General features: G+C 42.1%; 1 protein-coding gene, 1 long non-coding RNA gene and 1 pseudogene across 4 annotated transcripts; 2 read left to right on the forward strand and 1 right to left on the reverse strand.

Moving 5' to 3' along the window:
- Positions 1–1424: 1424 nt before the first annotated feature.
- Positions 1425–5983, reverse strand: LOC112641454 (uncharacterized). The gene is made up of 3 exons (XR_003124653.3): positions 5713–5983; positions 3458–3552; positions 1425–2730 (listed from the first exon to the last, which is right to left on the reverse strand). It is a non-coding gene; the product is annotated as an uncharacterized LOC112641454 (long non-coding RNA).
- Positions 5984–13022: 7039 nt separating this feature from the next.
- On the forward strand, positions 13023–20242 carry C33H3orf38 (chromosome 33 C3orf38 homolog). 3 transcript variants are annotated; one of them, XR_003124430.3, is made up of 4 exons: positions 13023–13622; positions 16382–16620; positions 18306–19228; positions 19994–20242. XR_003124430.3 is itself a non-coding variant. In XM_025417940.3 (3 exons), the coding sequence occupies exons 1-3, from the start codon at positions 13496–13498 to the stop codon at positions 18870–18872; spliced, it is 933 nt and encodes a 310-aa protein (XP_025273725.1). In that variant the 5' UTR covers positions 13023–13495; the 3' UTR covers positions 18873–20242. The 3 variants fall into 3 exon arrangements, 2 of the variants coding, with proteins under 2 accessions (XP_025273725.1, XP_035565903.1); XM_025417940.3 differs by having other exon boundaries at positions 18306–20242; XM_035710010.2 differs by having other exon boundaries at positions 13049–13622; positions 18309–20242.
- On the forward strand, positions 19088–26294 carry LOC125754237 (elongation factor 1-alpha 1-like; annotated as a pseudogene).
- Positions 26295–26495: the final 201 nt, after the last annotated feature.

Here is a 26495-nt window from a genome sequence, read left to right on the forward strand (position 1 = left end):
TTGGAGCTATCAACGTCACACATCATACAGATAACCAGCTTTATCTCCCATTCCCCCCACCACCCCCTCACCCCCTCGAGTTGTAAAATCACTTGATTTTCAGTTCTGTCTGCCTTATAAGCCCTGAGTGGTGAGTGGTGGGATGTGCTGCACTCAGGCCACATTTGTGAGCTTGGAATGGTGGTAATTGAATTAGACCCTTTTGTCACCAGCAAACCACATTTGCTGTCTTGTTATACAACAGGCACAAAAAAGAAAATGAGAACTACTTATGCCCTAGTTCCTCTCGGAGGACTGGGATGCTGGAGGGTCAGGCCCCAGGGAGGGCCCTACTCAACTTTGCTGTTAACTCAATGGATTAGTTAAGTTGTACCTGTTGTGATTTGTCCACAAACTACTTAAAACGGTCGGTTTTGTCTGTCTTGTATACTTTTCATTGCTAAGAGCAAATAGGTAAAATAAAAGAAAAAAGGTTTATAGGTAAACCTTTACAATAGCTTCTAAATTCTTTGGTGACCTAAAACTTTGAAGTTGTGCTAGGTTAATTGATAAATTGGGTTGAATTCATCAGATACCTATGTCTTTTCAACATAAGGTAAAATATTAAAGCATGAATCACTAAGACACTCAAGGTGGTTTTTTGTTTTGTTTCGCTATGTTTTCCTCCCCCCCTTCCCTTCCCCCATCCCTTTTTTCATTTTATCTTTTGTCTTATTCAGGAAAACTGCAGATACTTGGGTGTGTTAGTAAACATGTTTCATGCTTTCTTAAAAATTGTATTATAAATACACACACACAGTGTTTCTAAAATCTATGACATGTATTCATACATCTGCCAATCTAAAGAATTCTGGTACAATAGACAGTGCACCATTGGTTCCTACTGACTTTTGACCAGAGACGGGGTTCCTAGGAGTTTAAAGTCTACCATATGGGGGATGCCTGGGTGGCTCAGCGGTTGAGTATCTGCCTTTGGCTCAGGGCATGATCAGGGGGTCCAGGATCAAGTACCGCATCTGGCTCCCTTGTAGGGAGCCTGTTTCTGCCTATGTCTCTGGCTCTTTCTCTCTCTCTCTGTCTCTCATGAATAAATAAACAAAATCTTTTTAAAAAAAAGTCTCTCTCTCTTTCTTTCTCTCCTTCCCTTCCCCCTTTCCCCCTTCACACAAGTGCTCTCTCTCTCTAAAAAATGTAAATAAGTACAATTTTAAAAAGTCCGCCACATGGAATTGGGACTGCTGGAAAACAATATGGAAAACAACTCTGTGTGTGAGAAGGTAGGAGACATGTAGAAGAGGTACAAGGCATGAGAATACATTTTTTTGTTGAAGAAAAAAAATAATTTTGTCCTGAAATGAGCCTGGCTATTTTTTTAAAGATTTTATTTATTCATTTATTCACGAGAGACACAGAGAGAAGGCAGAGATATAGGCAGAGAGAGAAAAGCAGGCTCCATGCAGGAAGCCCAATGTGGGACTGGGTCCCAGAACTCCAGGACCAAGCCCTGAGCCTAAGGTAGGGGACCAACCGCTGAGCCACCCAGGCATCCTTATTTTTTATTTTATTTTTTTAAGGATTTTATATACTCATTCATGAGAGACACAGAGAGAGGCAGAGACACAGACAGAAGAAGTGGCTCCTCACAGGAGTCCCAAGTGGGATCCTGGGATCATTACCGGAGCCAAAGGCAGTGGCCCAACCGCTGAGCCATTGAGGCATCCCCTGAAGGAGATTTTTTGAAAAGGAACTATATGCATGGTCAGGACTGACTGAAATTGGAAGTGAGTTTTACAAGTACACTGGTATCACTGGTATAACATAGAGATTTGCCTCTTCTCTTTGTTAAAATGCCAAAGTTTTCTTGCATTGGTAGTCTACTCTTGATAAGAGATTGTGAACGGAAAAAAAAAAAAAGAGAGATTGTGAACAGAGAAGAAAAGACTTTTTTTTTTTTTTACCTTTCCAGAACAACAAGGTTTTTATATTCGTTTTTTATCCAGTCTTTACCTAAGTATGAGAGTGAAAACTTCTCAATATTAAAGGAGCTACATTTTGGTGACAGCTCTATAACCTTCTGTAGAATCTCCTAGAGCCACCTTGATGAAACAGATACTGAAGTTTTCAGTTTTGTAAGGATCCATGATCCTTTGTAGGCATGTGCCTTGAAATCTTCTGAGATGTTGGTTGGTTGCTTGCTTGCTTTCTTGGTTTGGCTGGCTGGCTGGCTGGCTGTTCACTTGTTCCTTCATTCGTTCATTGATTTTCAACAGATTCCCAGAAAGTCACACCCTAAATAGAGTCTCTTGACTAATATGTAGTTTACCTGCTATGTGAAGTCACAAGAGAAGCATTGTGAAATAGATAATGATAAGCCCTCGTAGATTATATTGGGTGCGTGAATGCTGTCGCTGTTCCAAAAATTAAATGATTTCCTAAAGTTGTAACATGTCCTGGTACAGTGCCATCACTGGACATTCAAATTGTTAAAATGCTGTGTATTACAAAAAATAATCAAAGTTTCTTATTAACTGCATTATAATGAATTCTCATTGGGTCTTTAACCACGTCCATTGTTGACTGCCTGTCATTTACAGGTGTTGTTCTGATGCTCTTGCAAAAATATGGTCCAGCTTCAAGAAGATTCATGAAAAGAGCTTTTGACAAATACCGGTCTCTGGTCACCCTGAGATCATAAAACTAAAGTATGAATTGTCAGAACTAATGAAAAACCTGCATTTAGAACAAAAAGAAACAACATGGAACTGAGTGAGTTAAGGACAATGATGACTGTTTTTAATGACTCTTGTTCAAAACATTGTTGATCCCCTTACGGTTACTCCTCCAGATTGAAGGAAACTTGTCTCTAGAGATATCCGTAACTTACAGAAATTTTATGAAAATGTTGTTTTGTAAACAAATTAAAATATTTATCTTTTCTCTCTACCTGTAACCCCCCAGAGTTCAAACTCTCAGGGAGTATTCTTTCTTTTATGACAATTGTAAATCATCTGCATAGGTTGGGTGGGACTCTGTTCTCCTAATCAGATACCATTGGAAGGATCGGTTATATTACCAAGACCTTACTAGAATGGAATCTGTTTTTCTTTTTCTCTCTGCCCCGCATCTCCGCCCCCCCACCCCGTTTTATTTTTAAAGCAATCACTACTCCCCACGTAGGGCTCGAACTCACAACCTTGAGGTCAAGAGTTGTGCTCTCTACTCTTGGAGCAGGCCAGGTGCACCTGGAATCTCATCCTTAGACACAAGCATAGACTTGGATAGGATCAGAGAGCTTTAAGAAACTCAGATCGACTTTCTGGAGCCAATCAAGCCCCTTGGAAAACTTTAGCCTGATACCTTCCTTCCAGAGCTCCCCACGGCCTGACCAGGTGAGTCAAGAATGCCATTTCCTGGCAGATGAAAGCAAGAGTCAGATGCTTAATGGAACTGAGCCTACCAGGTGCCCTTAAAAGGTGCTTTGAAATGCTGAAGTTCTTTCTTCCTTCCTGCCCTGCCTTTACAGGGATGATGTCAGTGACAACGTCTGTCTCCCTGGTGAGGAAGAAAATATTCCAGATGGTTGAACCCTGGTTTTCCACACTACAGATGACAGGACCCCCTCCAACCTGACCCAGGAATGAGCCAAGGAAAGGGGGTCTTGTTTTTTTTTTTTTATTTTTATTTGTTAATTTATTTATGATAGTCACAGAGAGAGAGAGAGAGAGGCAGAGACACAGGCAGAGGGAGAAGCAGGCTCCATGTACCGGGAGCCCGACGTGGGATTCGATCCCAGGTCTCCAGGATCGCGCCCTGGGCCAAAGGGAGGTGCCAAACCGCTGCGCCACCCAGGGAACCCTTGTTTTGTTTTTAAGTTTTGGTTAAAAATAGACATAACCGGGGATCCCTGGGTGGCTCAGCGGTTTGGTGCATGCCTTTGACCCCAGGGCGCGATCCTGGAGTTCCGGGATCAAGCCTGCTTCTCCCTCCTCCTGTGTCTCTGCCTCTCTCTCTCTCTATGTCTATCATAAATCAATCAATCAATCAATCAATCAATCAATCTTAAAAAAAAAAGACATCACCTACAGTGGAGCATTTTACCCATTTCTAAGCCTAGAGTTCAGCAGTATTAGGTAGCTTCACATCCTCCTTGCCACATTATCTCATTTTTTAAAATTTTAATTTTATATTATTATTTTTTTAAATAAATTTATTTTTTATTGGTGTTCAATTTGCCAACATACAGAATAACACCCAGTACTCATCCCGTCAAGTGCCCCCCTCAGTGCCCACCACCCAGTCACCCCCGCCCTCTGCCCACCTCCCCTTCCACCACCTCTAGTTCATTTCCCAGAGTTAGGAGTCTCTCATGTTCTGTCTCCCTCTCTGATATTTCCCACTTATTTTTTCTCCTTTCCCCTTTATTCCCTTTCACTATTTTTTATATTCCCCAAATGAGTGAGACCATAGAATGTTTGTCCTTCTCCGATTGACTTATCTCACTCAGCATAATACCCTCCAGTTCCATCCACATCGAAGCAAATGGTGGGTATTTGGCGTTTCTAATGGCTGAGGAATATCCCACTGTATACACAGACCACAGCTTCTCTATCCATTCATCTTTCGATGGACACCAAGGCTCCTTCCACAGTTTGGCTGTTGTGGACATTGCTGCTAGAAACATCGGGGTGCAGGTGTCCCGGCATTTCATTGCATCTATATCTTTGGGGTAAATCCCCAACAGTGCAATTGCTGGGTCATAGGGCGGGTCTATTTTAACTCTTTGAGGACCCTCCACAGTTTTCCAGAGAGGCTGCACCAGTTCACATTCCCACCAGCAGTGCAGGAGGGTTCCCCTTTCTCCACATCCTCTCTAACATTTGTGGTTTCTTTATTCATGAGAGACACAGAGAGAGGGAGAGAGAGAGGCAGAGACACAGGCAGAGGGAGAAACAGGCTCCCCGCAGGGAACCCAACACGGCACTCGATCCCAGGACCCCGGGATGATGCCCTAGCCAAAGGCAGACCCTCAACTGCTAAGCCACCCGGCACCCCATACATACTTAATTTTTTAAAAGTTCGTTCATTCCTTTTTCATGATCGCTAGACCCAACATAGGACTCGAATTCACGACCCTGACTGAGGTCAAGAGTTGAGTGGTCTTCTGACTCAGCTAGCCAGGTGCTCTTTCCATTTTTATTTTTTCAAGAACCCTGGGATCATGGTTCAGAGTCACCATTTGTCCGGTGAGGCCCCCACTCCCCACCCCTCCATGCAGAGGTAACATCTGTTGGGCTGGTTTTTCCATCTTCCTTCTTCCTTTTAGTAGACAGAAGGTGTCTTGTGAAACAGCCAGTGACTATGTCAAATGAGACTGAAGATTTCCCTTGGGAAGTGGGTGTGAGAGGGAGGACTGTGGAGGCCGAGAGAATTAAGGCCATTCCACCTCAAGTTTAGCATTAGCACAAGTACAGCCATCTCAGGTCCCTGGGAATAGGAGCTGAACTTTACAGGAAAAACTGCTGAACGCCCTTGAGTCCCATATCAGACAGAAAACAGAGCTCAGAACGCCCTTGACAGAGACAGTACCGTGTTTGAAGGAAAACAGATCTTAAGAAACTCCCCCACCCTTTCCCCCATATCGGAATGAAAAAATTCCTCCACCCCTTCTGAAAATCCCCTAGACCAACCCATAAAAACTCAGCTGTAACCCACCTCGGGGTCCAAGTCCCTGCTCCGCTGTGTCCTGTGTACTTGGACCCAAGCTAGAGCTTGTAAATAAACTCTCCTGCGCTTGCATTGGTGTCGGCTCCTCGGTGGTTTCTCGGATTCGCAATCTTCTGCACAACAGGACAGGTCAATGGAGACCCAATAAACTGTTGGTGTTGCTTTAGAGGAAAGAGTGTGCTTGCTGGGCCCTCACCCAGGGTGGATGGGTCAGAACTGTCCCTGGCCAGGCCTCCTTTAGTCCTTTGCCCTTATCGCTCCATGCCCTTGTTTGCCCTCTACCCTAAGACATCACAGTCATGTGTTTATGTCACTTCAGACTCAGCAGGCCACACCATGCCACGCCCTCCCAGGCGCCCCCCCCCCCCCAAGGCATTGGAGATGTCATCCTCCACATCCAGGATTCCCAAAGGGTTTACTGGCGTTTCCCGGGTTAGGAAACCCGGAGGGTTTCTTGGCCCCCAGAAGAGAGTTCTTCAGACAGAACTCCCCTTTCTCCTTTCCTCTCCTCTCCTCCCCAGCAGTTTGGAAGCTGGGGGCTTCCCCTGTGGGCTGGGGGAGAAAGCCTTTCAACTGAGAGAAGTCCCAGGCTCTGACTTTAATGGAAAACCTTGTGCATTTGAATGAAATGATTGAATGAGGTCCATTGGAATGGATCACCCTGAGCCTCCCTTCAGCCACACCCCCCCCCCCCCCCAACAACCCGGAGTCCTGCAGGGGGTTTGGGAATGGTTGGCCAGGTGTGTGTGTGTGTGTGTGTGTGTGTGTGTGTGTGTGTGTGTTTTACACATGGGCATCCGGAGGGTGGTGCGGCATGCTCACCTTGGCTCCTGCAACTCAATTCATTCTCGGAATGTTCTGTTGTTTCTGCTGAGTTGCCACTTGCTGCAAGGAGCCAAGCTAAACTCCTCCCGTTGCCTAGTTCTTAAAAAGCCTGAGTCTCCTGTTTTCTTGGTGAAAGGACTGACCCGCACCTTCCCATCCCTCCAGACTCTTTGTGCAAATACTTCTACTCAAGAGTTCTTTCACCTCCTCGGGAAAAGAAGCAGCACCCACACCCACCCCAGGGCCACAGGTACGCAACCCACAAAACCCCAGCGGGCCTCCTGCCTCAACCTACCCTAGCGTCACTGTCTTAGACATGGCCTAGGCGCAAGGACTTGATGCTGCATCCCCTTCTCTGGCACAAGCGGGTCGGTAGTGAAGTGAAATACAGAGGCCGGGCAAAAGCTGGTCGGAACAGGCTTTTTTTTTTTTTTAATTTTGTTTATTGGAGTTCAATTCGCCAACATATAGTGTGTAACCCCCAGTGCTCATCCCGCCAAGCGCCCCCCTAGTGCCCGTCACCGCCCCCCCCACCTGCCTCCCCCTCCGCGACCCCTGGTTTCCCAGAGTCAGGAGTCTCCTGTCTCCCTCACTGACCTGGAGGGTATGATGCGGAGTGCAGTCCGTCAGTTGGAGAAGGACAAACATTATATGGTCTCATTCACTTGGGGAATATAAAAAATAGTGAAAGGGAATAAAGGGTAAAGGAGAGAAACGGGCTTTTAATGGGGCGCTCCGGGGTGAGGTTCGCGGCCCAGAGGGAAGGAGAGCGGGGCTGGGTGTCTGGGGGTGATAGGTATTAGGCAGATTCATGGTGGATCGGCCTGGGGCAGGAACTGCCCAATCCCCTTACATGGGGTTTGGGTATGTAGGGTTCAGATTTCCTGCATAGGTCCAGGCTCCCCCTGATGACGGGTCCTGGGGGGTGCTGGTGGTGGGAAAGTTCTGAGATGGGGGCCACAAGGTCGGGGTCTGGCGCCATTTTGTTGGCGCCTCCGGATCCCCCTTGATCCCACTGGTCCAACAAACTCCATCCCCCATTCAGCCCATATCATCATTGCATGACCACACTGCTCACGGGAGCTGGAGACAATATGCTGCCAATCTGAAAGGACCTTCATGCCAAGGTGTCTATACACATGGACCCCGGAAGTCTTTGGCATTGACATGCCTCTGATGAAACCACTGCTCTGGAAACTCCAGCATCTATAGCTGATCTTGTCCATGGTCTTTAACCTCTACTCGCCCTCTGCCTGATATTTTGCCCGATAGTTCCCGGAGAAATTAGATCCTGGACAAGCAGATGGGAAACCAATCGGCCCTCAACAGGTACAAAAAGACTGAGGTCATACCATGTTTCAAACCACAACACTATGAAACTTGAAGTCAACTGCAAGAAAAAAAATTTAAAAGACCACAAATACATGGGGATTAAAGAACATCCTACTAGAGAATGAATGGGGCAACCAGGAAATTAAAGAAGAAATTTAAAAAATATATGGAAACAAATGAAAATGAAAACGTATTTGTCCAAACCTCTGGGATGCAGCAAAGGTAGTCCTAAGAGGGAAGTACATAGCAATACAGGCCTACTTCAAGAAACCAGGAAAATCTCAAATACACAACCTAACCCTACACCTAAAGGAGCTAGAAAAGGAACAGGAAACAAAGCCTAAAGCCTGCAGAAGAAGGGAAATAATAAGGATTAGAGCAGAAATAAATGATACAGAAACAACAACAAAACAGTAGAATGGAATAATGAAAGTAAGAGCTGATTCTTCAAAATAATTAATAAAATTGATAAAACCCTAACCAGACTTATCAAAAGGAGAAAGGGCCCAAATAAATAAAATAACAAATGGAAGAGGAGAGATCACTATCAATACCACAAAAATAAAACAACTATAAGAGAACACTATGAAAAAGTATATGCCAACAAACTAGGAGACCTGGAAGAAATGGACAAATCTCAAAAAAGGTATAAACTACCAAAACTAAAACAGGAAGGAATTGAAAATGCGAACAGATCCATAACTAGCAAAGAAATTGATTCAGCAATCAAAACAACCCTCCCAACAGGGTACCTGGGGAGGGCTCAGAGGTTGAGTGTCTGCCTTTAGCTCTCATCGTGATCCCAGGTCCTAGGATTGAGTCCTGCATTGTGCTCCCCTCAGGGAGTCTGCTTCTCCCTCTGTATCTGTCTCTGTCTCTCTCAGTGTCTCTCATGAATACATAAATAAAATCTTAAAACAAAAACAAAAACTCTCCCAAAAAATGGAAGTCTAGGGCTGGATGGCTTCTCAGGGCATTTCTACCAGACATTTTATTTATTTATTTATCCATGTAGGGAGACTGACGTGGGCCTCATCCTGGGACTCCAGGATCATGCCCTGGGCCAGAGGCAGGCACCAAACCGCTGAGCCACCCAGGGATCCCCTCTACCGGACATTTAAAGAAGAGTTAATACCTATTTTTCTCAAACGTTTCCAAAAAATAGAAATGGAAGGAAAACTTCCAAACTTGTTCTATGAGGCCAGCATTACCTTGATCCCAAAACCGGACAAGGACTCCACTTTTTACAGTCCAATACCCCTAATGAACATGGATGCAAAAATTCTCAGCAAAACGCTAGCAAATAAAATTCAGCAGTATATTAAAAGAATCTCTCACAATCTAGTGGGATTTATTACTGGATTGCCAGGGTGGTTCAACATTCACAAATCGATGTGATACACCATATTAATAAAAGAAACGATAAGAACCATATGATCTGTCAATAGATGCAGAAAAACCATTCAACAAAAATACAGCACTCTTTCTTGGGAAAAACAAAAAACAAAAAACCTCTCGGCAAGGTAGAGATAGAAGGAACATACCTCAGCATCATAAAGGCCATATACTAAAGATCCACAGCCAATATGCTCAGTGGGGAAAATCTGAGAGTCTTTCCCCTACACTCAGAAACAAGACAAGGATGTCCACTCTCACCATTTCAATGTAACATAGTACTAGAAGTCTTGGCCTCAGTAACCAGACAACAAAAATAAATATAAGGGATCCAAATAGGCAAGGAAGAAACCAAACTTTCACTATATGCAGACCACAGGATACTCTTATGTAGAAAACCTAAAAGACTCCACCAAAAAAATTTCTAGAAGTCAAAGATGAATTTGGAAGAGCTGAGGATATAAAATTAATGTGCAGAAATATGTGGCATTTCTATATAACAATAATGAGGCAGCAGAAAGAAAAAATATGGAATCAATCCCAAAAACAATAAGACACGTAGGATTAAGCCTAACCAAAGAGGTGAATGACCTGTACTGTAAATACTATAAAACACTGATGAAAGAAATTGAAGATGACTCAAACAAAACGGAAAGACATTTCATGGTCATGGATTAGACCAAATATTGTTAAAAAGGCTATACTTCTCAAAGCAATCTGCACGTTTAATGTGATCCCCATCAACATAGCAATAGCATTTTTCACAGAGCTGGAACAAATAATCCTAAAATTTGTATGGAACCACAAAAGACTGAAAATAGCCAGAGCAGTGTTGAAAAAGAAAACCAAAGCTGGGGGCATCACAAGTTCAGACTTCAAGTTATATCACAGAGCTCTAGTGATCAGAAGAGTATGGTGCAGGCACAAGAAGTAGACACGCAGATCAATAGAACAGAATGGAAAACCGAAATGAGATATGAACTGATAACTCTATGTTCAATTACTTCTCAACAAAGCAGGAAAGACTTATCCAATGGTCAAAAGACAGTCTCTTCAGCAAATGGTGTTGGGAAAACTAGACAGCCACATGCAGAAGAATGAAATTGGACCAGTTTCTTACACCATATATAAAAAATAAATTCAGAATGGATTAGAGACCTGAAACCATAAAAAAAAAAAAAAAAGGAAGTAATGTGTTTGACATTGGCAATTGGATCTTCTTTCTAGATATACCTCTAGGGCAAGGGAAACAAAAGCAAAAATAAACTATTGGGACTTCATCAAGATAAAAAGGTTCTGCACAGTGAAGGAAACAACCAAAACTAAAAGGCACCATACAAAATGAGAGAAGATATTTGTAAATGACAAATCCAATACAGAGTTAGTACCCAAAATAAAAATCTCAGCATCCAAGACACGAATTATCCAATTGAAGATGGGTGGAAGACATGAATGGACATTGTCTCTGACAAGACATCCAGATGGCCACCAGACACACGGAAAGACACTCAGCATCACCCATCATCAGGGAAATGCAAATCGAAACCACAAGGAGACATCACCTGACACCTGTCAGAATGGCTAAAATTAACAACACAAGAAACAACAGGTATTGGTGAGGATGGGGAGAAAGGGGAGCCCTCCTGCACTGCTGATGGGCATGCGATCAGGTGCAGCCACTGTGGAAAACAGTGTGGAGGGTCCTCAAGAAGTTAATAATAGAGCTACCCTATGATTCAGGAATTGCACAATTGGCATTTACCCAGAGGATACAAAAGTACAGATTTGAAGGGGGACATACACTCCAATGTTTATAGCAGCATTATCAACAATAGCCCAACCATGGAAACAGCCAAAATATCCATCAACAGATGAATGGATAAAGGAGATATGGTAAATATACACACTGGAATATCACTTGGTCATCAGAAAGGATGAAACGATGCCATTTACAACCTAAAAAGAATTGTGCTAACTGAAATAAGTCAGAGAAAGACAAATACCATATGATTGCATTCATGGATGTTAAGAAACAACACAAACTGGCAAAGGGTAGGGGGAATGAGAGAAGCAAACCAAGAAACATACTCAACCACAGAGAATAAACTAGTAAATACCAGAGGAAGGTGGGGGGGATGAGGATGATGGAGGGCACCTGTGTTGAGTATCAGGCGTTGTAGCCAAGGGTTAATCACTACGTTGTACAACTGAAACTATATTATACTGTGTCAACAAACAGCAATTCAAGTAAAACCTTAAAATAACGATTGGTAGTATTGATGAAACGGGTGCGCCTAAAGAGATAAAAACAGAAAGGAGTATTTAGGGCCGCAAATCCCCTCCTTATCCCAGCTCAGGAGATGCCTGCCATGGCTATTGTCACCCCAGCAGAGGCCTAGAGTTCCATCCTCTGGAGAGGCCTCTGAATGGATGGATGCCAGGCACATATCCTACCCAAAACTTAAATAAAACACTTAAAACGAACCCATTGAAGATACTGGGAGTCCCAGTGCCAGGACATGACCAGATCCAATCTCTACCTATACAAACAATAACCCCAACCCTAATCTTAATTAACTTTTACCTAGCCTAACACTATACCTATCACTTATCACTAACTGAAAACCAAACACTAACCACTAGCCCTTAATCCATACACCTAACCCTGCCTCCAATCCTACCCCTACCCCCTAGTTCTAACCTATAACCCTAGCCCCACCCCCTACCCCAACCCCCTAGTCCTTAACCCTAACCCTCTGGTCCTAACCTCTAACCCCAACCCCAACCCCTAATCCTAACTCCTAGTCCTTAACAGTAACCCTACCTGTGGGACCCAGGAAATTCAACAAAAACCCCCTACCCCTGGACGAGCAGGGCAGGACTGATTCCGTTTTGTGCTGCACCCGCCACCTCCCCTATGACCCCCACATGACCTGCTCATTGCTTAAGGCGCTGCCCCCCCCCCCGCCCCCAGGCGAGCCGCTGGGCGCACCCTAATCGGAAATCGGCTCGTAACGACGTAACCCTGCCTTGTGCCCGCCAAGCCTGCGCGGATTCTGACCGAAGGAATAGGCCAGCTCAAGGGGATCCTATAGGGAAGGGGTAATTCAATCGGCCGCCTGCGTGTGGACCCACGGGACTGCGCAACTTTCTGCGTATCCCACGGGCCACTGGCCCCTCCAGAGCTGCCACGCCTCGTCGTCTGGGGTCGAGTCCCCGCTCCGCTGGGCCGGTGCACTTGGACCAAGCCCGCGCTTGTAATAGACCCTCGTGCGTCTGCATCGGCGTCGGCTCCTCGGCGGTTTCTCGGATTCGCGATCTCGGGCACAACACTACCCCCACCTCCCAATCCCCTAACCTTGAACCCTAACCCATAGCCCTAGTCCTGCCCTCTCACACGAGGGAGGGACAGCCTGTCTCAACAGGTGTGGGGGCCTGCGCTGCAGATGTCCCCGAATGCAACCGCCCAGCAGCGCTCTCCTCCGAGTTACAGCCCAGGCCCCGCAGGTGTGGAGGCGCGAAGGAAGCGAGCAGCGCCCGGGAAGCCCGGTTCCTGGGGACGCCCGCCGGGACCAGCGCCGCCGCCCGCACCGCCGCGCCCGACCTTCCGCGGCGGCGTCCTCCTGAGGCCTCCCCCCCCCAGGTCCCCTCCCGAGGCCTCCCCCCCCCAGGTCCCCTCCCGAGGCCTCCCTCCGAGGCGGGGCGGGGCGGGGCGGGGCGGGGCGGCCAGAGGCAGGTCCTGGCGTCGGGAGGGCGGGGCAGAGCCCGGGCACTGGCTGGAGCCCCAGCCGCGCCCCGACGGCTGCACCCGACGGCGGGAGGCTCGGCGGCGCTGGCCGGACCCGGGGTCGCTTTCCGGGCACGACGCTAAACGGAGCCAAGTTATTTCAGGTGACTCGAGGCTACGGCCGCGCCGCAGGGCTCAGGGCAGAGTCCGGGGCTCCGCTCCTGGCACCGGGCCGCTGCGGACGCGCCGGTACTTCCCCGAGCGAGAGCCGCTGGAGCCCGCCCCTTCCGCTCCAGCCCGGAACGGAGAGTCGGAGCACCGCGTTTCTGGTCCGACCTTGTCGGCAGTCACTTCCGCCCGGGAGCTGCAGTACCCGAGGCCCTTTGGCAGCGACCCGGAAAGGCACTTCCGGGGTGTGTTGCCCAGGCGCCGGCCGGGTGGGCCTGGAGGGACGACGTCCCGGGTCGTCGTCTCCCCCTTTGTGGGGCCGCGATGTCGGGGCTCAGCTACCCAGAGATGGAGGGCTGTCGTAACCTGCTCGGCCTCCTGGACAACGAGGATATCCTGGCCCTGTGCGACACCATCACCAACCGCCTGGTGCAGCCTGAGGACCGCCAAGGTAACGCGGCCTCCTCTCGCCGAGGCGGACGCTCCTCCCCAGGCTCGCTCGGGCGCCGGCGGCCGGGCCGGAGCAGAGGAGGTGCGGGCCCTGGGTGGGGGGGGGCGGCCGGGTCCCGTCCGCTCCCGCCCGCCGCCCGGCCTCAGCGCGCACCTTGGGGCGGCCCTGAAGCGCCGGAGCCCTGGGGACTGGGGGCGGCCCGGGGGTGGGGGTGGGGGTGGGGCGGGGGCGGGGGCTGGGGCTGGGGGCGGGGCGGAAAGGCGCTGCTTCCGGATTTGACCTCGGAAGGCCCGGCAGAGGGTTCAGTGTTCGGGAATTTACAGTTCGCGGAGTCTTGTCAGAATTCCTGGGAAAGCAAAGTGTTTCGGTCTTCATTTCCACCTGAGCTGAGGCGGCAGCTGCTGTGCTCGGAGTCTGGGAGCTTGGGGAGGATGCCGTAAACACGTGGAGCCTCGTAGGTCAAACACCTATTGTGATCAAAGACCTGGTAGTTTGAATCCAATTTTCTTCAGATATGATTCTGTGTAGTAGGAGTACATTACTTTCGGAGCCAGATTTAAAGGGTTATTAATATTCATTAATAAAAATGTAATCAGGAAGCGTGTTTATTTCACTTGGCATACCATCTGGACAGTTTTGTTTTAAATTTGCTGAATTTTACTTTGAAATGTGAAAACTCCAGACTCCTATGTTAGTTAACAACTAAAAAAGCATGATCTGTATTTCTCTGCTTTTAAGTTGCATATACATTATTGCCATTTAAGAAAATAATTAATATGAGACTTTTTATTATTTCTTCAAACCTTAAAAGAAATTTTTTTTTTTTAGAAATTTCTAAAAATTTAGAATGCAGATACTTTTAGACTTAATATAGTTCTTATTTATTTATTTATTTATGATAGTCACACACACACACAGAGAGAGAGGCCGAGACACAGGCAGAGGGAGAAGCAGGCTCCATGCACCGGGAGCCCGACGTGGGATTCGATCCCGGGTCTCCAGGATCGCGCCCTGGGCCAAAGGCAGGCGCCAAACCGATGCGCCACCCAGGGATCCCCATAGACTTAATATAGTTCTTAAGGGTTTATGTGTTTCACATGCTAATCACCACCTAAGAGTTATTGTGAGTTTAAGTTTAAAATTGGAATACCTAAAAATGTTGGATTTAATTGATGGTGGGTCTAAAAGCAAATAAAAAGAAACTTCCCAGTATAGAAATGTTAAATGATTTGGAGAGATACTTCTTAGAGAAGAAGAAAATAATCAGTAAGCATATGAACCGATAACAATCCCTTTGTTTATTATGCAAAGGTAACCTCTTTCAGAAGCAATGCAAGAAAACCAAAAGACAGTGTTGTTTTTGTTTTGTTTTGCTTTTTTTTTTTTTTCCTTTAATCTACCAGAGTGGCCAAAAAGTAAACACATAAACTTCAAGTGATGGTGATCATGCAGAGCAGCTCTTTGACAAGTACCAGAGGGGTGTAAATTAGAACTTTGGAAAGCAAGTTTGACGTTATCTCCAAAAATGAATATTTGCTTACTTTTGGGCTTATGTTCTGGACCTGACCTTTCAAGCTTGAATGTGCCTGTGAATCTAATCCCTCAGGGCTATTATGAAAATGCAGATTGTGATTCTGTAGTTTTGGGGTGAGCCGAGAAATTCAACATTTCTAACAAGCTCTCAGATGATCCTTATGCTGCTTGGCCTTCTGTGCACTGGGAGACATTTATGAAAATGTTCAAAGAACAGTATTTTAATTGGGCACAACCAATAAAAATCTATACACAGAAGGATAGATACCTTGTGGTGTAGTCTTATAATTCACTGCAATATGGGTAAATGCATTAACAGGAAAAAAATTAGCTAGAGCCACATATATCCACAGATTAATGTCAAACAACATTAAGTGAAAGGCTGACCATGAAAGAATATATATATAGAGAGAGATGGATTGGATTTATAGAGTGTTCAAAAAGTACCAAACTATTGTTTAGGAGTTCATAGTTCTACTGTGTAACATAAAGAAAAGCAAGGGAATGATAAATGACATTTAGGATAGCAGCTACCTCTAAGGTGGGTGAGTTGAGAGAGGGAATAGTATTAAGTAGGGAGGGTTAAAATGAGGGCCTCAAAGATACTAGTAATATCTTAGGTCTTAAGCTATGTGGTGTGTACATGAGAATTCATTTTTTTGCTATTGTGTACTTCATGCATGTTAAAAACTTTGATCTGTTGTTAAACATAACACCTTTTTAAATTAAAAAAAGAATACAAGTCTTAGTTCTGTCATTTTTAGAAGCATGATTGTTGATACCTCATATACCCTCAATTGTCATTATCTACAGTATAAGGAGATTAAATGTCCTTGAGTATCTAAACTGCTATGATTTTACCTATATTATGGATTATTATGAATTTAGGTCCATTGGCCTTCTTAGAAGAATTGGCTCAATTTTTTTTTTCTTATGAAACATGTCATTCTTTAAAAGAAAATGCAAAAATTTTACTACCTTATGAGAAGTGAAAGGAGAAGAGGTAAGTAAGTTTATTTAGGGAACTTTAAAGCATAGAGAAAATTTTTTCGTAAATCCAAAACATGACAACCCACTTCCTGGGTTTTTAAAAATTGCCGTCTCATGCAAGAACAATAATGCTGTGACAAGAATTTATAAATATTATTTGATAAGATTTCTGCTGACGCTGGACAGATTTATAAGCAATTTATGATTTTTTACTAATCTTTATAATTTCCTTCTAGATGCCATTCGTGCAATATTGGTATACAGTCAAAATGTAGAAGAACTTTTGAGGCGTAAGAAAGTCCACCGAGAAGTCATATTTAAGTACTTGGCAACACAGGGGGTTATTGTACCTCCAGCTACTGAAAAACACAATCTTATTCAGCATGCAAAGGATTACTGGGAAAAGCAATTACAACTGAAATTGAAGGAAACACCAGAGCCAGTTAAGACAGAAGACATTAGACTGTTTCAACAGGTAAAATAACTTATAGTTATACCCTAAATCATAGTTCTGTGTAAACTCTTTAGATAATCTAACATCTGTGGGAACATGGCTAATAATATTTTGGTTTTTATAATTTAGCTTTACTTCATATCCTTTGCATCCTAAAAGAAGACCAGTAAAGCACCTAAAAGAAAGAAAATATTCCTGACATTATTTAATTTTAATTTCGCTTCTAGTTCAGTGTAATATTAAAAAGAATGCTATCGTAAGCCCTTTCTCATTTTTGAGGATTTTCTTTGGTATTAAATTGTAAAAATTCCATGAGAGAAACTTAAATATTTTTTACATTTGATTTATTTTAAGCTAGGAAAAAACATCTTGTAGTAACTTCCTCCAGCTGACATTGTCTGTTTCTATTTCTTTGTATCCACTGAACATTTTAGTTTTTGTGTGATAATTTAGGTAAGTGTTCGATTGTATGAACTCTAGGTAATTTGCAAACTTTAAACTACATACTTTGAATTAATAAGGTTTTACAGTGAGATGCATTTCCTTTCACATCAGGAAGGGATCTTTAAAGAGCTTGCTTAATTTGCTAAAGAGAATGTTGACTCTGAAATCATACAGATGTGACTTCAAAAAGGGTCTGCTGGTGTATATTGGTGTGAACTTGAGCAAAGAACTGGACTTTCCTGAGCCTGTTTACTTTATTTATAAAGCAGGCATAATAATGATAGTATTTATGTCACAAGGTTTGTGGAGATAGAAGGAAATAGTTTCTATTTTTGCAATAACGTTTCTCTTTAAGAAAAGGAGAGTGAACAGTATAAAATTAATTCCAATCATAAAAAGTAACATTTCAATCATACTAAAACCCTGTTTAAGGTTAGTAAAAAATGCTTGTTAACAACTTTATTTTAGTGTAGTTTATATGCAACATGGTGTATCCATTTAAAGCATATGGTTTGAAGGTTTTGATAGACATTGTGAAACCACTGCCACAATCAAGAGAAAATACTTATGTAAATCATTGTTGACTGGTCATGCTGATATTTTGAGAGGCTTTGTTAAACCTTAATTTCTGGCAGCCTGGGTGATTCAGCGGTTTAGTGTTGCTTTCAGCCCAGGGCGTGATCCTGGGGTCCTAGGATCGAGTCCCACGTCGGGCTCCCTGCATGGAGCCTGCTTCTCCCTCTGCCTGGGACTCTGCCTCTCTCTCTCTCTGTGTCTCTTGTGGATAAATAAATAAAATCTTAAAAAACAAAAACAAACAAACAGACCCTTAATTTTGTAGCTGAATTTTCAGATGTTTATGTAGGGAGATTCTTTTAATTTTTTTTTTAATTTTTATTTATTTATGATAGTCACAGAGAGAGAGAGAGAGAGAGAGAGAGAGGCAGAGACACAGGCAGAGGGAGAAGCAGGCTCCATGCGACGTGGGATTCGATCCCGGGTCTCCAGGATCGCGCCCTGGGCCAAAGGCAGGCGCCAAACCACTGCGCCACCCAGGGATCCCATGTAGGGAGATTCTAAAATGATTTTTTCCCCTTTTTGGAAAGACAATTTATTGTGTATGATGTGTTCAGTGAGTTCACTTGTAGTTTGCTCAGCTTCTGCTATACTCAGTATATTAAAACTAGGTCTAAAACAGGCCAGATAGAAAAAAAAGCTAAAGAGAACTAACCATGGTTTTGTTTGTTATTTATCTTAATCAGCAGGAAAAAGAAGATAAAAAAGCTGAAAAAGTTGATTTTCGTCGATTAGGAGAAGAATTCTGTCACTGGTTCTTTGAACTTCTTAATTCTCAGAATCCTCTTCTGGGACCACCTCAAGATGAATGGGGGCCTCAGCACTTCTGGCATGATGTCAAGCTTAGGTTTTATTATAATACCTCTGAACAAAATGTGATAGACTACTGTGGAGCAGAAATTGTGAGCCTTCGTCTGCTATCACTAGTGAAAGAAGAATATCTTTTTCTCAGTCCTAACCTAGATTCCCGTGGACTGAAATGTGCTTCTTCTCCCCATGGTCTAGTTATGGTTGGAGTTGCTGGGACTGTCCACCGAGAGAACACTTGTTTGGGCATTTTTGAACAAATTTTTGGACTCATACGCTGCCCCTTTGTGGAAAATACTTGGAAAATCAAATTTATCAACCTGAGAATTATTGGAGAGGCTTCTCTTGCTCCTGGAACATTAATGAAACCAGCTATTACATTTGAATCCAGTGATCTAGAGGCCTTTTATAATATAATTACTTTATGTGGTACCAACGAAGTATGACTTAACGTGAAGCAGGCATTGGATAGTGGAACTGGAGACCAAGCTTAATGCAGTGGACATGAGACATTGTTGAACAAAAGAGTTTACCCAACCCTCTAAAGCACTAAGTATTGTATGTCATCTAAAAAACCTTCTCTACAGAAACTCTTCCAAATAGCACATTAGTAATGTCTAAGTGATTTCAGGTGCGAGGATTGACATATTTTACTTGAAATCTCTTTTTTGACAACAGACTAAACATGTTATGTGATACTTGCCTCTTTCTACCTGAGTTGCAAATGTTCTGAGAGCTAATGCAGTTCATCAAATTAATCCCACTTGAGATGGTATAACTAACAGTGTGCCTTAGAAACCAGGTAATATTTTAATTTTGCTTAGTGAATATTCTGCTAATATCTGTACTTTTTAGGTGGGAAAGGTTTAACGTAAACTCAAAGTTATCATTTTAGGAAACGTGAGTGACATTCTCATGCAAGAAGTCCCATAATTTAGCAGGTGGAGAAAAATTTACTTTGCCTTTTTAAAATTCAAGGAACATTTTTTTATAGTTATCTATAGATGTCCAAGCTAAATATCTTAAAATCTGCAATATTTTCTGAACTCTTTGCTATTCTCAAAACAGACCTTATTCTTATCTAAGACTTCAGCTAATAGTTTTATAGAGCATTTACTGTAATACCATATAAAGGAAACATACTGTTCAATTTTTTTAAAAACTGTGTCCAGTTCCTAATTTAAATGAATTATTGTTTTCCTCTTGATCTTGGAAGAGGTGACCAAGAAACTCCAAAAAACAAAAAATACACACAAATTTATAATGTGGGCATATCATTATATCTTATAATTGTATCATTCCAGTATCATAAATTAAAATTAATAGGATTTTTCACCTCTAAATTATTCTACTAGGTTTGAATTACAGGGTTAAGTTGCCAGATTAATTACATAGTTGCTTTAGAGTTTAAATTCTTCATCACTTGGCAGCTACTTGCTGATCTTGGATTTAGTTGGTAATTTTAATTTACAAAAATTCCATATGGAAAAAATTCAGCTGGGAATTGTTGTGATGATGTTTTGTACATGTTAATTTTTTACCTTTAACTCTTTACGTGATCACCTAGGGTAACAAGAATTTTGGAAGCAGAAGGAAGAAACTCATCTCTTGTTATTTTAATGCCATGGCTTTTATGAGGAGTACAAAATGACACATCCTAAAATAAGAACTTAATAAAGGAGGGAAATTCCTGTTGTCTGCTAAAAGAATAGTATATTGTTTAGACTTAAAGTCAGGTAATTGGTTTTTTCCTTTAAGTATAGAGTGTTATTATAACATGTACTCAATAAATATCTTAAGTAAAGGATAAAAATTATTCCCATCTGTTTTCTTGTGGTATGGATGATAAGTACTGCAGAAAGATTTCTACGGATGCTCAGGATGAGCAGAAGTTGCCTCTGACTACCTTTAGTATTGACTTTTTGAGTTCGTGTAATGTTCAAGTAGGGCTGCAATCTTTGTGTGTTCTTTTAACCAACATTAGAAATATGAAATCTTCCTGATAAACTCTCTTGAGAATTGGAACTGTGTTTTATTTTCTGTGAATCCCCACAGCTGGGCAACACAGTAGGACCTAATGTTTAACTGAATAGGTGAAAGAATGAGCAAAAGAAGCTTACATACTGTATAAAAGACTTTTCTTTGGTTCTTATCAGTGACGGTTTTTTGATCTTCCCTGTTTGAATTTCATATGTGAATACACAGAAACTTGTAAGCTCCAAGCTAACAGATTTAATTTTCTTTTAAAATTTACTAAATTTAAAAGCCCAAGGGGGTCAGAATGGGATAAACTGGAAGGCCATAACCATTATAGAGGAAGTATATACTTTTCTGTTCATAGAAGGAAGACCTGGAGAAGTTGTAATTTATTCATGAGGCTTAAAGCTTGATCAGGTTTTTGGGAAGGTCCAGAAGCACAGTGCCGATTTAACTCTGCTTTTGCTACCATCCACTTGTTTTGTATGTCTTAGAGAATGGCACAGACCCTGGTTTTAGGTCTCTTTTGCTTAATTTCACATTCAGCTGATATTTTGAAAGTTGTTGGAGTCCAGTAATAAAGACTACAACACTACATATAATTCATAGTAATTGAACGGTCAAACTGAGGGGTAGCTGGGCTTCATTTACTATAGACTGATTTGCAATAGCCCAATAATAGTGCATACATCAAGTGTCTGTCCTTGTTAAAATAAGGGTCTTAAAGTAATAGTTACATTGGGATGTTGTATTATTACCTAGAATGCCAAAAACAAATTTTCTGAGTCTAATTGACTAAAAAATACCAAATAATACAAAAAAAGCTATTCTTTTATGAAATCAACTTACAAGTGGCCAGCACACTTTGTTCCTGTGTTTTCAGAAAGGTAATATTCTTAAACTAAGAGAAGGCTACTTACCAATGCTGTAAGAAATTGTAATGGCAACAGAAAAGGGTTTAAAGAATAGTGGTTTAATTTAAAAATAATCAACAATGTTGTGTTTTAACAAAATGGCTCTTCTATGGCTAGTTAGGGATGATAAAATGATAATGATAAAATGATATGAATGAAAACCATACTCAAATGTTTTTATTAGTATCTGTATCCACAAATTTAGGTGCTCTTTTCTTCATTGGTTCTTAATGTGGGCTATGAGGAGTGGTCCTGTATCTTTTGAAAAATGAGAGCTATATTCTTTGTGCCTGGAAAAAAAAAACAAAACGGTTTGCATTTGGTATTACAATTTTTGCATTATTTCAGTGAGTTTATGGACTTCCCTAAAGCACATCTAAATCCCTAAATCCTGTAAGGATCCTTATAGTCCATGTTAAAGTCCTGCCAATAATAGTTATATTTACCTAACTTAACTAGTCTTCGATCTTAAAATTATTTTTAGGAAATTGTGTGCCCTTGCTGGAGTCCCTAAGCTAGAGGACTAAATCTTTATGAATGAAAGGATAATATCTATGAAATCTGTTGGCTTATGATAGTTGTTAACTTGTGGATTTGTTTAATAAGACAAAACCTACTGAAATACTGTCAAGTGAAACAAAAAAATATCAGAATTCATTTTATTTTGGCAAGATAAATTTAATGAAAAATAACATACCTTAGAGAAAGTGTGAGAGAAAAATCTGAAAAAGTTTTTAAAAAGTTTCTTGGGGTCCTTGGGTGGCTCAGTCAGTTGAGCATCTGACTCTTGATTTTTGTTCAGGTCATGGCCTCAGGGTCATGAGATTGAACCTTAAGTCAGGCTCCATGCTCCCTCTGCCCCTCCCCCTGCTCTCTTCCTTGCTGTCTCTCAAATAAAATCTTAAAAAAAATTATCTAGATCTTTATAAAAACTTTAGCCTAAGATGTTAATTTTGTAATGATTGTATACTGCTAATTGTTGAGCTAAATTTGTTTCTGAGTTAGATGTCTCAAGGTGAGAACTACTGTAGGTCCTTATTTTTAGGGTATGGTTATATCTTTTTGTGTGGGTCAGGAAAAAGAATACTTCATTGAAAATTTAGATTAGCTGTTTAGCAGGCCACTTCATAGTTGGAAGGAAAATATTTTAGAACTGTATTAGAATGCACTAAATCTTCTTAGCTTTATTCTAGTTTGAAACTTTTCAGTAGTCATTCAGTAAAACATTAGTGTATTTTTTTAAAGATTATATTTATTTATTCATGAGAGATACAGAGAGAGAGAGGGGGAGAGGCATAGACACAAGCAGAGGGAGAAGCAGGCTCCATGCAGGGAGCCAGACGTGGGACTCGAGGGACTAGATCCCGGGACTCCAGTATCACGCCCTGGGCAGAAGGCAGGTGCTAAACTGCTGAGCCACCCAGGGATCCCAGTAAAACATTAATATTAAAATAAAGTATTAACTCTCCTGTGAGATATAATGTACCCCCAAAAATTAAACCATAAACTCCAGAATTGTGTTAGTCGTGAAATGTTAATAGAATCACTGGCCTAGAATTTGGTACCTCCTGGTCTCTATTCCTAGTAGTGCCCAGTATATCCCTTCATGGTCATTTAGTGAGGGTTCTTTGCTTAGCAGTTTTCATCTTCAGTTTTTTAGACAACCTAAATTAGTTACATTTGAATTAGTGAATTTAAGAATTGAAAGAATCCGCTGCTGCGCACCATTTAGTTTCACATTTGCATTAAATCTTTTCCATCTCCTACAATATTGATGGTATCTCCTTTAATTGTTCTCAAATTGCTACATGTAAGCTACTACTGCCTCCCTAAATAAATGGCAAATTGCTAGAACTGATGATTCCTTTCTATAAGAAATTTTAAAAAATTGTATAATTAACTTACGGTGTTATATTTCAGGTGTACACTGTAGTGATTCAGCAGTTCTGTACAGTACTCAGTGCTCATCACAGTAAATGTACTCTTAATCTTTTTCACCTATTTCACTCATGCGGTTTTTGATTAATCCTTTTGTCTCTCTTCAGTATGAAGATCATTTGCTGGCTCTGATTTCCAAAGCAAAGATGCCTTTAATCTCTATCATTTATCTAAATACAGAGTAGGAATGTTAGTGCACACCATATCCTCTTGTAATTCTACTTCTTACATTGCTTGCTGATTGAAAACCACTTGAAAAGATACAGAATGCTCCTGTATGATGATAATATAAAAAGGAATAGAGGCAATTGGAATATATAAAAATATATGTAAAAATTTACATGAAATTTCTTGAACTCAGTGCCTCATCACAATCTCTAGTCCTCTTCCCTTACTGTGGTACTTTTACTTTTCAACCTCATAAATAGTCTGTTTCATACTTGAATTTCTTGCTATGCCCAGATGTCACATATCTACAGTATTGCTTTCTATTTCAGCTGCTGCTGTAATTAGAATTTCTTTACCTAAATAATACTTATTTGCTTTAATATTTTTATATAACATTAAAATTTCCTTAAAATTTCCATCATATCTTCCATGCTCAGAACTTTCAGTGGCATTGCATTACCTCCAAAATAAAGTCCAGATTTATTAATCTGGCTTTCATCACCACTAGGTTTTATTTCCCTCATTTTCATGCATTGTTTGGTCCAGCCAACATCTGCCATTAAGTAGTCTTAGTATTTGTCCTGTGCTTACTTATCCTTCTGCTTTTATTGCCAAGTGTAGACAGTCCCTGACTTAGCCTGGTTTGACTTAGGAGTTTTCAGCTTTACAAAGGTGTAAAATTGAAACGCATTCAGTAGAAACTGTACTTTTTTAAGTTTTAAATAATCCCTACACCCCACATTGAACTCCTGACCCCAAGAGTAGGAGTCGCATGCTCTTCCGACCAAGCCAGCGAGGCACCTCGGTAGAAACCATGCTTTGAAGTTTGGATTTTGGTCTTCTCACAGGCTAGAGAATGGGGGGACAATACTTCTAGGTGCTTGGCAGCAGCAGGGAGCTGCATGTCCCAGTTAGCCATGCAGTCACAAGGGTAAACAACCAATATACTTAAAATCATTTGGTATCCATATGGTCATTCTTGTTTTCACTTCCCTTATGGTATTTAGTAAGTTACATGAGATATTCAACACCTTATTTACTATAAAATAGGTTTTGTGTTAGATGATTTTGCCCTTCTACTGTAGGCTAATATAAGTGTTCTGAGCACATTTAAGGTAGGATAGGCAAAGAAAAGGTGTTCAATAGGTCCTAATCTCTTAAATGCATTTTCAACTTGATATTTTCAACTTATGTTGGGTTTATTGGGATGTAACCCCATTGTAAGCCAAGGTAGGTCTGTATACAAGATAGTGAAATTTAGCTTTTTTGCAACGGGTTTGCCGCCAGAACACAGGTGTCGTGAAAACCATCGCTAAACCTAAACCAAAATGGGAAAGGAAAAGACTCACATCAACATCGTCGTCATTGGACACATAGATTCAGGCACGTCTACCACTACTGGCCATCTGATCTACAAATATGGTGGGATCGACAAATCGATCCCAACTATCGAAAAATTTGAGAAGGAGGCTGCTGAGATGGGAAAAGGCTCCTTCCAGTATGCCTGGGTCTTGGATGAACTGAAAGCTGAACGTGAACATGGTATCACCATTGATATCTCCCTGTGGAAATTCGAGACCAGCAAGTATTATGTGATCATCATTGATGCCCCAGGACACAGAGACTTTATCAAAAACATGATTACAGGCACATCTCAGGCTGACTGTGCTGTCCTGATTGTTGCTGCTGGTGTTGGTGAATTTGAAGCAGGTATCTCCAAGAATGGGCAGACCTGTGGGCATGCCCTTCTGGCTTACACACCGGGTGTAAAACAACTAATTGTTGGTGTTAACAAAATGGATTCCACTGAACAATTACCCATTCCCTAACCCTAACCCTACAGCCAGAAGAGATACGAGGAAATCGTTAAGGAACGATTAAGGAAGTCAGCACCTACATTAAGAAAATTGGCTACAACCCTTACACGGCATTTGTGGTAATTTTTGATTGGAATGGTGACAACATGCTGGAGCCAAGTGCTAACATGCCTTGGTTCAAGGGATGGAAAGTCACCCGTAAAGATGGGAATGCCAGCAGAACCACACTGCTTGAAGCCCTGGATTGCATTCTGCCACCAACTCGTCCAACTGATAAGCCCTTACATCTGCCTCTCCCAAGACGTCTACAATATTGATGGTATTGGTACTGTCCCAGTGGGTCGAGTGGAGACTGGTGTTCTTAAGCCTGGCATGGTGGTCACCTTTGCTCCAGTCAATGTTACAACTGAAGTAAAGTCTGTTGAAATGCACCATGAAGCTTTGAGTGAGGCTCTTCTTGGGGACAATGTGGGCTTCAATGTCAAGAACGTATCTGTCAAAGATGTTCGTCGTGGCAACGTGGCTGGTGACCCACCAAAGGAAGCAGCTGGCTTCACGGCTCAGGTGATTATCCTGAGCCATCCAGGCCAAATCAGTGCTGGATATGCACCTGTGCTGGATTGTCACACAGCTCACATTGCTTGCAAGTTTGCTGAGCTGAAGGAAAAGATAGATCATCGTTCTGGAAAGAAGCTGGAAGATGGTCCCAAGTTCTTGAAATCTGGGGATGCTGCCATTGTTGATATGGTTCCTGGCAAACCTATGTGTGTTGAGAGCTTCTCTGACCATCCTCCTCTGGGCCGTCTTGCTGTTCGTGACATGAGACAGACGGTTGCTGTGGGTGTCATCAAAGCAGTGGACAAGAGGCAGCTGGAGCTGGCAAAGTTACCAAGTCTGCCCAGAAAGCTCAGAAGGCTAAATGAATATTATCCCCAATACCTGCCACCCGTCTTAATCAGTGGTGGAAGAACTGTTTGTGTCAATTGGCCATTTAAGTTTAATAGTAAAAGACTGGTAATGATAACAATGCATCGTAAAACCTTCAGAAGGAAAGGAAAATGTTTTGTGGACCATTTGTTTTTTTGGTTTTTGTTTTTTGGTTTTTTGTGCGTGTGTGGCAGTTTTAAATTGTTAGTTTTTAAAATCAGTACTTTTTAATGGAAACAACTTGACCAAAAATCTGTCACAGAATTTTGAGACCCATTAAAACCAAAGTTTAATGAGAAAAAAGATAGTGAAATTTAATTTTTTGTTT

This window comes from Canis lupus, chromosome 33 (assembly GCF_003254725.2).
Source record: "Canis lupus dingo isolate Sandy chromosome 33, ASM325472v2, whole genome shotgun sequence".
Taxonomy (NCBI): Eukaryota; Metazoa; Chordata; class Mammalia; order Carnivora; family Canidae; genus Canis; species Canis lupus.